The following is an 11383-nucleotide window of genomic DNA, read 5'->3' on the forward strand; positions in this document are numbered from 1 at the left end:
TTTTGGGGGGGGGGTATTTTCAAGCCATGGATGGTGGAATCCATGGATGCAGAATCCGTAAAAACAGAAAGCTGAATGTAATCTCTTTGTGATGTTGATTTCCCCCATCTTCAGTGTCAAAGCATTATGAATGATTGCATGGTGTGTTGGACATGGAGAAGATGACATCTTACCCATACTCCATTGGAAGCAAAATGGAGAATGACAATGCTAGTTAACCTGTATGCCAGCACTTCCTTCATCACAGGTTCCCAGCACTATCTTGCAGCTTCACCGAAAAACCCTTTGAGAGAGCGACAAAATGCCAGGGATGTGCTAGATTGCCTTTGATAGCTTTGGAAATTAAAAACACCCTCCCTTTGGCAGATCATTTCTGGCATAAACAATGGGATTGGCAAATGCCATGGGAGGAGTGGGGAACACCCTGTGTGGCAACACCCTCCCTGGGAGATTTAAATAAGGATCAGCTGGAAAGAAACCTTTGCAGTCGGAATCCCAATACCAGGCTGTGCAGCTGAACTGTGGGGCTTTTGTGGTGTTTCTTTTGGATCCTAAACATTTTTCAAGATGAGTTGCGGCGTTAAGGGAGGTGGCAGCAGTGGAGGGAGCATAGGTGGAGGTGGAAGTTGTGGTATTAGCAGTGGAGGAGGTGGCAGCCGCATCATCAGTGGAGGAAGTTCTGGACGCATCGGTGGTGGTGTCTGTGGTGTTGGTGGTGGTAGTGGTGGAAGTACCAGAATCAGCACTTCTTCATCATCCAGGGGATTTTCTGGAAGAAGTTATGGAGGAGGAGGATCCAGGAGTTGCTATGGAGGAGGTGGTTTCAGCAGCGGGAGCTGTGGAAGAATAAGTAGGGGGAGAATATATGGTGGTAGCTCCTACGGAGGTGGGGGCTACGGTGGTGGATGCTATGGTGGAGGCTATGGTGGGGTTTCCTATGGCAGTGGTGGCTATGGTGGTGGCGGCTACAGTGGTGGCAGCTATGGAGGTGGCAGCTATGGTGGTGGCAGCTATGGGGGTGGTAGCTACGGAGGTGGCTTCCACCCATTCAGCAGTGGTAGTTTTGGTATGGGGGGTGGAGAAGGGGGCCTCCTCTCCAACAATGAAAAGTCAACCATGCAGCACCTGAATGACCGCCTGGCCAATTACCTGGACAAGGTGAAACACCTGGAAGAAGAAAATGCTCAGCTGGAGATGTACATCAGAGAGTGGTACCAAAAACATGGTGATGTGGGCACTGTAAGGGACTACGCCCCCTATTACCAAGAAATTGACCAGCTCTACAATGAGGTATGATCTCTCATTTTAAGCAGTCCTTTTATAGCCTTGGATGCTCAGGCTGCTATTCATCTGAGAAGCATTTGATAGATATTTAAGCAATGTTTAGCACACTGTAAATAACATGCTCATTTTTAAGGCCACAGATATTTAAACAGAGCATATATCATAGATTATTTATCACTGTAATGGAATAAATTTAAGGAGCAGGAAAAAAAGCTTATTTATTTATTTATTTATTTATTTATTTATTTATTTATTGAATGTATATTCTACATTTCCCCAAATAGGATTCAAAGTGGCTTATAGGCAATTTGTGGCCCAGTGGACTGCGACTCTCATTATCTTTCTTCAACATGCATGCTGGCAAGGAATGCTGGGAGCTGTACTCCAATAACCTCTGTAGGGTCACATCTGTCCTGACTTCTTAGAGAAGAATGATGTACTAAGAATATGTAAATCAACAGAATGTTTCAAAAATACATTTCAGGTGAAACTAGGAAGAAGAAGCATAAATTAATGTTCTGATTAAAAAAGTAGCAAAGAGACACCAGAGTGCCCAGAGCACAAAATAACCAGTAACTGCTCTGTGCAGAGTTTGAACAAGTTACCTTTTGGAGTACAACTTTCAGATTTCTGTGCTTATGTGGCCATGTTGGCTGAAGTGTTCTGGAAGTCGTAGTCTCTAAAAGTAACTTGTGCAAACTCTGGCCATGAGCATTTGATTTTGCAGTGCAGCTGGTTAAAATAAATAAATAAAGGAAACTATGGGTAGAGTTCTACCATTACTTAATAGAACCTGAGTGCCTTAATTTCATACAGTATCTCCTCCCTGATCTCCTTTCTTGTAAGTTGTAAATGTGAAGCAAAGAAGGCCTAGTTCTCTCAAAACAAGAACACTTTAGAAAACTAGCATATCATGGGGAAATGTGGAAAATCTTTCCCCCCGATGTCTAATTTTCTATGTGCAGAGACTAAGGAGCACTAGATCGTGTGAGCTTCTACCTAAAGTCCAAATGTATACTTTCAGATAGACCTCTTTGCTCTTTATGAAACCAACACCTATTTGTAAGAAACAGAGAACCTCTTGCTCTCCAGATCTTATTAGAATCCAGCACCTAGTGGTCTTAGCCAGTGTGGCCAGTGATCAAGGATGATGGGAGTTACAGCCCAACATTTTTGGAGAGCCATACATTTTCCCACCCATGCCATATGATTACAAGCAACTTCATCACAAAGATGCTATGATTCAATGCAGTAATAGCCTACCTTCTTTTCCAATAGAAAGATTCTGGCCACCGTCAGATAAGATAGGACTCTTGACTATTTTTGATATCTAAATGGACCTGCTTCACAATAAGGAAATATAACTCAACGGTTATTCAAAAGGATCTAGAAAATTGTTCTATTCTACTTCCAGTGATGAATGATAAAACCAAAATGTTGGGCTGGCTGATGGTATACAGTGATCATGGTGTCCTTCTTTCAGTGGTGTATGGCTCATGTCCATGTAGAAGTTGCAGGGGGAGGAGGAACCTATTGAAATCCAGGGAAATATCAGCTCAGCCAAGCCATGTATGCTTATAATTGAATCATGTTAAGTCAAGTTACTATTAATATTCACCCCAGTATTATTCCTTATAATAATAACTGTTGTACTCATCATCTCTATAGATCTGAGCCTCAGAAACCAATTTGAACATTGCTATTGCTATATTGTTACTATATTTTAAAGTGTGTGTGTCTGTCTATCTATGTATCCATCTATATCAAACAAGTACAGCAATAAAAAGACAAAGTGAAGTGAGATGAGTAGTGAAAGTGTGGTAGATCTGTGTTCATTCCTCAACTTTTTAATTCAGAGTGATGTCAAAACCAAAATACTTTCACTTAGACAAACCAATCTAAATATCTATAGAGGCCAATAACATGCTGTCTAGGGTTGATGGGAGACATAGCCTGGCACATTTGGAGGGTGACAGGTTTGGGAAAGGTGAACTAGTGTCTTGTTATGTTTTTATAACTTTTTCCAGGAACAAACATTTTGGCTAGACATAAATTCTTTTATTCATATATTCCAGCTTGTTAATGAAATTGATGATTACAACAAGTATCTTCTGAATATTGATAACACCAGGATGACTGCTGATGATTTTAAACTGAAGTAAGTTCAATTTGTTTTCATCCACTTTTTCTAAATCTAGCTCTTTGAGATTTTGCATGAGAAATATATACATGGCTTTTGAAAAGGCATTCAGCTTGGCTGACAATCATACAAACGATAGGAGAGAGAACAGTATATTCCAGTGCGGAGTGCTCCATAGCTGCAATCAACTGTCCATGCCCTCTTCCAAAAATATTTCATTCCATTCCTCTCCTTCAGTTTTCCATTGACTTATTCCCCCAACAGTCAGCTGGCCACCATTGTGTTGCCTCTGAACATGCTCAGTCTTGAATTGAGTTATTCAGAGGGTGTTGGCCTTTGCTCCCTAAAGCGTGCTTTACTTTTTGTACTCGTCAGTCATGGTTCTTTCTCTGCCATTTCCTTTGTATTAGGTTTCAAACTGAAGCTGGTCTCCGCCAGAATGTTGAGGCTGATATCAATGGGTTGCGCCCATTGTTAGATCAACTGACTCTCTCTAAGTCCGATCTGGAGGCTCAGTTTGAATCTCTGAAAGAGGAGTTGATCTGTCTCCAGAAGAACCACCAGGAGGTAAGTGCACTAGTCAACCATGAACAAAACAATAACAACCAAGCCTTCAGGTATAGCCACCAAGCTTTTCATTTAGGTTGAGTGTGAAATTCAAACTATGAATTAGATGATACCAGGTAAGGCCTCCACCTTCATTAAACATCAGTTCTACCAACCAAGCAACTTTCCTCTTTTTAAATAGGCTGCACCAGATCACTTGCCCCATGAAAAAGCATTAAGGGAATGAATAGCCTTCAAGCAGCATAGAGTCCCTGTTACTTCCAGTTAGACCCATAGCGTCAATGGGATTTGCATAAGAGTTGACTTGCCATTGAAAAATTCATTTTGTAGTTCTACTCTAATTGGGACTTCCAATCGGATTTTGGCCATCGAATTGTAATGTGTATCTACATTTCAGTTACAATACTTTTATTCCATTTTAACTGTTATGGCTCCATCCTGAAGAAGCCTGGATTGTTTGCTCTAGTTAGGTATTTAGAATTTCCTTTTATAGAGTTCTAGTGCTTTTTCTTTCAAGGTAATTGCCTTTTTTAACCCTGGAGAAGGATACTGTTTTCTATATCTCTTCCCTATCTGATATAATTAATAGAGAAACAAGCATTTAAATTTTTAAAAGAATCTTGTTTAGCATTTGTATTTCATTCTCCACCACTACAGACCCTGAGAGAACTGCGAAGTCAACGTGGTCCTGGTGATGTCAATGTTGAGGTGAATGCCGCTCCTGGCCAGGATCTGAAGCAACGTCTTGATCAGCTCAGGGCTGAATATGAAAACATCATTGATCAAAACTGCAGAGAAGTGCAAGCCTGGTATGAAAGTAAGGTAAGTGGTGTATATTTATATATCCCTTTCCCCTCAACAGCAATTAGAAATGCACCATAGGCGACTTCTTCCTTTGTCAACACTCTTGGGATATTTTGAGGGAGCCTTTTGCAAGGGCCTGAGCAACAGACTTATCCCAAGGAGAAAAGTAGGATAGAGTTGCATCTAGGTTGTCACCCAATGGCACTGATGTTTAGGCCTTGGAGAAGCAATCTTGGAAGACAGGGAAAATATGATGGAAGCCAGAGAGAAAGGACATGGGGTGATGGAATAATATGTAAGAAGAATAAGAGGACTATTTTAATATAAGAAGATAAGCCCAGTGAGAACAGTGAAGTGGTGCATCTGTTCCCAGCATTCAGTTGGCCAAATGCTCTAGGAAGCCCATAAACAGGAAATGAATGTTATATCTCTCTCCTGTCAATATCCATCACATCTAGTTTTGTCAGGCCAGGACTATCCTAGGCCCTGAGATTTCAATGCCAAAACCTGAGACCTAGGGAAGAGCCTTGGTAATGTCATTGAGCATGATCCATTAAGCATCAATCACAGTTGCAATTCAAATAAATAAGACCAATTGTAACAAGTGAGGAATATTTCTTTATTTATTACATTTGTTTGCTGCCTTTCTCCCAGAATGGACCCAAGCCAGCTCACAGATAGAAACATTTAAACAAGTGGGCAACCCTAAGAATCTATCATGAGATTTTCTGAATGTGACTCACCGAAAGTCACCCAGTGGATTTCTATGGTCAAGAGGAGAATCAAGCCCTGATCTCCAGAGCCATAGTCCAATGCTCAAACCACTACCCCATGCTGGCTCTCAATGAGAAATGCACACACACATTTTCAAGGTAGCACACTTTGCTGAGATTCCTTCTCCTCTTACCACAGACTAGAGGAGAATGACCTGAGATCTGGGAACCCTATGAGTTGCATCAGATCTTAGAAATGTTATGAGGGGTGGACTATAAACAGAATCCTGCAGGACAGAAAGTACTGTACATTAAGTTATCATAAACTGCTAAAGAAGAAGAAAAATATCACTGAAAAAAGAAAAAAAAGAAAGAAAGAAAATGAGACAAAGATAAAATTTGCATATGCTACTTGATATATATAGATGATAACAGAAAAATCATTTGTATAATTTATAGAGAAATATAGTACATCTCACCCTATTGGGTAAATTTGTGATCTGGTGAGCTACTCAAACCTGCTCACATGGCAACTCTGGATGGACAACTTTAAGACCCTTATTGCCCTTCCTTCTTAGATTTCTTGAGCCTTAAACATGAGTTAGATTGGACAGTCTTCAAACAGAGGTCAGGTTCAAAGAGTGGGTTGTCTTCTGTAGAGGACCACCCTAATGTATCCTAAACTATCATCTAGCAGCTTACAATTTTGTGAGAAAATTTAGTGAAAACACACAATTTGATGAGAGATTACAAAGGGCTATCCAGTCTGGTTCAAACTAACCTACTGAAAATGAATTTTCATTGGAAGGGTTTTTTGATTTGTTTTTGTTTTAAATCACAATTCATAAACAGGAAAAATAAACACATGAAGATCTGACTGCTCCCAGCCATCCATTGCTAAAGGCAATCGAAAACTTTTAAATAAGATTAGCTATATTCAGATGCAGAAAATTGGGATGCTACTATATGCATCTGGTTAGGACCATACTAAACTTGTAACTCTACTTTCTTTATGCTCACTAACTTGTCCTGTCCCCAAAAGGAAACTGCCCTGTAAATCACATATGCTTCATTCATGTCTTTTAGATGGAAGAGGTTCGTCAACAGGTCTGCTCAAGTGGTCTGGAGATAAGCTCAGGAAACCAGCAAGTTTCAGATTTGAGACGGGAATATCAGACGCTGGAGATTGAGCTGCAGTCTTCACTCAGCATGGTATGACATTGCACATTTTACAAAACAATAGGAAAGTCATCACTTCTAATAGTCCAGTTGGTTATGGCCAAATGTTTGCATTTCTCATCTTTCCCTAAAAATGACTTCTATTTTTGCCTTTCATCAAGGCATGTTAGCCCCTATTTCTAAAGTCCAACTCCCATGCGTATTTCTTTTCTGATCTCAGATCCAGTCTCTACAGACCAGTCTGGAAGACACAGAACGTCGATATAACATGCAGCTGCAACAGATTCAGAACATGATCGAGCCAGTAGAAGGAGAACTGGCCAGCCTCAGAATGGAGATTGAGGGCCAGAATCAAGAATATCAATTGCTCCTTGGTATCAAAACACGCCTGGAGCAAGAGATTGCCCAGTACCGCCGGCTGCTTGAGGAAGGACAGCAAGAAATGTATGTTGACTGTAGTAAAACTTAGACCCTTGAATCCACTATGGTGATATCTTCACTTCAAAGAACAAGTAGCAGTGTCTGTCCATGTTAGTTGGACATTTCTGGGAGCTATAGTGGGGAAAAAACTTTTCCCAAACTCTGCCCATTTACAGCAAATAAAGTAAGTGAGACTTGCTCTCTATCCATTGTGTTGCTGTAATATTGCCAGTAAAGGACCTCAATAAGCTTGCCTACATACATTTCTAGAATAAACTGGTTTGTTTCTGCTATGCATTTACTGACCATACTACAACTCTTATATTGAGGAGGAATATGGTCAATAGATGAGTGTGATGAGTGAAAATATGAGTGCCCTCATATTAAGTTCCTCCAGCCCAGGAGTGGGCAACTTGTGGCTCTTCAGATTTTGTAGGAATACAACTACCAGCATTGGTCATCACTGGCCATGCTAACTGATGGGAGTTGGAGCCCAACAACCTTTTGAAGGCCACAAGTTGCCCACTTCTACACTAGAAAAATACTGTAGAGTCCCCATATATTATATCTCTCCATAAACTTAGGCACATATCTATCTCATTCTAAATGGAAAGTATGGGTGTAGGTCAGCAGTTGATGTCTAACCTACAAGGCAGGTTCTATAATAATGTTCTTTTTCTAAGATGGAGTTTGCAAGGAGATTCATCATTTTGTGTTTCTTTTCCAGCTGTTCAGGAGGAGGAGGATATGGAGGAGGATACGGAGGTGGATATGGAGGTGGTCGAAGGGGTAGCATTGGAAGAATTGGTGGAGGAGGCATCAGTGGTGGAGGCATCAGCGGAGGCGGCATGAGTGGAGGAAGCATTGGAGGAGGTGGTGGTTCGTGCGGAATTGGCGGAGGAAGCATGAGCGGTGGTGGTATCAGTGGAGGAAGCATCGGAGGAGGTGGCGGTTCATGTGGGATCAGTGGAGGAAGCATCGGAGGAGGTGGAGGTTCATGTGGAATCAGTGGAGGAAGCATCGGTGGCAGTCATATTGGAGGAGGTGGAGGCTCTTCATGTAAGTCCTATTCCTTGTCAGTACAGTGCCAAAGAAAGAAATTCCAAGGGTACATACAAGGGCCATTTTGTCTGAGCTTTAACATGTCTCCTTAACATTTTCACAATACATTGGGGAAATTTAATATGTGATATTTCAAATGTTATGAAGTTTCTTTAATCTTAGGAGGAAAAAAATAATGAAAAAAAAACTTGCAGACATTGGCCAGGAACCAGTTGAGAGCTAATAGGTTCAACTAACCCCATGAGATTTCAAGGGAAAGAAACATCTAGATTGGTGGAGGGGGAGCAGAACTATGCTTGTGTGTCTTTCCTTATCCATGGATTCAAGCATACACAGCTTAAAAATATATTTTTTAAAAATATGTACATTCCAAACCTTGATTTTGCCATGTTATGTAAGGGACACTATTTTACTTCGCCATTGTATTTAAGGGAATTTGGTATCCATGGGGGAAGGGGGTTCTGGAACCAAACTCCAGTGGGTAACAATGACTCACTGTAATATATTAAGACCATTCAAAATACTTGCACAATTTTGTGGCACTTTTGATTTGCCCTAATAACAACCTGATGGGTTACAGTTTGAAGTATACTGATAGGCAGTAAAGTTTATTTTGGAGTTGTGAAATGTACCTTCAGCTCTAGCATGATCTTTTTCTTGGTGCCCTCTAAATGGGATGAATTCAAAACAAAAAACGATCTCATCAAGAAAACACTTGTAAGTGAGAGCAGGAATGATGGTGAAACCACATGTTGCATTATTGTTTTATAGACATTTCCCATTCTGTTATAATAAGAGGCAGACTTTAAACTTTGTGAACCTTCTCACTTCTAGGGTTCTAAGAATTAAATCCAGCAAATCAGTTGTAAAAGACAGCAATGCCTCATTGTTCTCACTCACACTCCTATGTCAGCGGGGCTATGAATCTGTTCCAGGATTTAGTCACAGCTTAGAGCAGATATCCTTACCCCCAAATAGACAGAGCACCTTGGATTTTATTTTTATTTAAAGCAAAATAGGTTTCAGTGCCTTAGATACCTTCTTTAAATTTTTGGTTGAAACCTGTTGTGGATTACCACTCCATTGACACAGAAGCCGCCAGGTGCTACTGTATTCCTGCTATCCCTAAAGTCTTATTAATTCCCTTCTTCTTTTCCCTTCTCTATCAACAGGTCTTGGAAGGAAATCCATTGAATAGCCAATTGCCTTACAATGACATTGCAATCTCAAACCCTCCAAGTCGTTTTGACAATAGAGGAAGAGCATGACTGCCAAAATTCTCTGCATGGACTCTCTAGACAGAGGGGATTGCTCCCTCTAGCTATTTGACTCTGCCTAGGCTGTCACTACATAAGTGTCCTTTGCAGCCAATTAACTTGTGAAGCCTACCATTTGTTTCTTCTTTATAGCTCCTTCTTGCAGGACTTGCTCTCACCTTTTTTTAAAAAATTAGGGGCTGGCTTTCAGCTTCTGATATTGCTGAGGATTGTCCAATAAAGTCTATTGCTGCTTGATGCAAACAGAAAATCCGAGTGTCCTGTGTTATTTTTGACAAGCAAGCATTCAAGGTGTGCACAAAGAGTTACAGCTGTGGAGAAGGGAAATACCGTATATTTGTTTTAATAAGAATTTGACAAAATTTATCAATCTTTCTATTTAGGATGGAATCAAGTTGAGAATTTTGAAAATTTAAATGGAGGGGAATCTAAAACTGATAGACTTGTCTGTTTAGGCCCAAGGCCTTGACTGCTTAATTCTTATAAGTCTGCATTTGAATCTTTGTATAATCAACCTTTTAAAAAGAGTTGCATGGCATAGAGGAACAACATGGCCTTCTCCATGCTGTGAATACCTGCACCTTTTGAAACTGGGTGATGCAAATGTGGGAAAATATTGCTTACCCATTCTATTCTGAAAAACAGTTGTAGTAACCTTAGGCCTGATTCATTCAGGATTCATCAAAAGATTCTCAAATAGATGATATGTAAAAGAAAAGTGCAGTCAAGAAGTCAGACGAAGACTAGGGTTGGGAAGGGCTGCTATGAAAGGACTGGATAAAATCATTAAACGTAAAGACATAACTCTGAACAGTAAAGTGAGGATCATCCAAGACAGTGTATTTCCCCTCACTATGTATGGCCTTGCAAGCTAGACAGGAAAAAAAAAAGCTGATAGTAAGAATATAAATTCATTTTAAATGTTCTGCTGGAGAAGAGTACTGAGAATACTAAGGAAAGCCAAGAAGACAAACAAATAGGTTCTAAAACATATCAAGCCTGAACTCTCCCTGGAAGCCAAGATGATTAAACATATGGTCCTGAAGGGGAGGCTCCCCTTTGATCGTTGGATCAGAGTCATGGCAAGCACACACTGTGGCCTGATCCAGCTATTTGCCGCCCCAAAAAGAAGTGGGAGAAAGCCATTCCTTTTTGAGCCAGCAAAAAACTGGCCTTTCCGTCATTGCCATAGTTTTGTGGCGCTCCTGAAGCATGCGGCATATAAACACCACCCTGCTGGAGCACTGCAAATTTGCCTGCAGTGGGGTTGGGGGGGGAGGCTTCACGGCAGCGTCCTGCCAACTTGGGGGCATGCATCTTCTAAATGACATTCACTCAAGCTGCCAGGAAGCTATCACAAAGGGGCCATCTGTTTCGCCCCTGGGGCTTTCATATTTTGGAAATAGCATTAGAAAAGACAATGAAGCTAGGAAGGGTGGAAGCAAGCATAAAATGCAGATTGAACCAATGATGTTACTGACTGAATTACAACTGGCTATCCATTCTTTCATGGGGATGGAATAATCAATTGTACTACAAAGAACAATCTGAAGGGAAAATGTGGGGATTTACTCTGGATTTGAACAGAAAATCCAGATATTCACTTGTGTGTCTGGGCAGTGCTCCATACTGATATTGGTGTTAGGCTGGGGGCAAGAGGAGTTTTTGGTAGGTGGGACTAGTTGAGTCTGGTGTGTGTCACCATGTTTTCTACAGTACATACTACAGTGTATGTCCAGCCATGAGCTCAGTGGTGAGGGGTTAGATTGGGGGAACCCTCCCTCTTCTCTCTCCCCCCCGCCAAATACCCAGGTGTTGTGTTTTTATTTATTGCTTTCCCTCCCTCCCCCTCCTCCTATGGTTCTTCCTTCTGCCCATCATTCACTAATTCACTTGTGTAGAGATCTGCAAAGTCTCTGTATGTGGGGTGGGGGGGA

General features: G+C 41.0%; 1 protein-coding gene across 1 annotated transcript; it reads left to right on the forward strand.

The window, feature by feature from the left end:
• Positions 1-567: 567 nt before the first annotated feature.
• Positions 568-9416, forward strand: LOC149309140 (keratin, type I cytoskeletal 19-like). The gene is made up of 9 exons (XM_089531176.1): positions 568-1290; positions 3360-3442; positions 3835-3991; positions 4649-4813; positions 6595-6720; positions 6908-7131; positions 7201-7205; positions 7864-8166; positions 9342-9416. Exons 1-9 carry the CDS (start codon positions 568-570, stop codon positions 9365-9367), a joined length of 1812 nt encoding a protein of 603 aa, XP_089387302.1. The 3' UTR covers positions 9368-9416.
• Positions 9417-11383: the final 1967 nt, after the last annotated feature.

This window comes from Sceloporus occidentalis, unplaced genomic scaffold (genome assembly GCF_023333645.1).
Source record: "Sceloporus occidentalis isolate IW3139 unplaced genomic scaffold, rSceOcc1.0.p SCAF_7, whole genome shotgun sequence".
NCBI classification, from domain to species: Eukaryota; Metazoa; Chordata; class Lepidosauria; order Squamata; family Phrynosomatidae; genus Sceloporus; species Sceloporus occidentalis.

Bases quoted from the DNA above. Each gene is read 5' to 3' on its own strand.
- LOC149309140 (XM_089531176.1), top strand. From the start codon at position 568: ATGAGTTGCGGCGTTAAGGGAGGTGGCAGCAGTGGAGGGAGCATAGGT. The intron at 3,443-3,834 runs GTAAGTTCAATT...CCTTTGTATTAG, and splicing joins GCTGATGATTTTAAACTGAA to GTTTCAAACTGAAGCTGGTC. The intron at 6,721-6,907 runs GTATGACATTGC...TTCTGATCTCAG, and splicing joins TGCAGTCTTCACTCAGCATG to ATCCAGTCTCTACAGACCAG.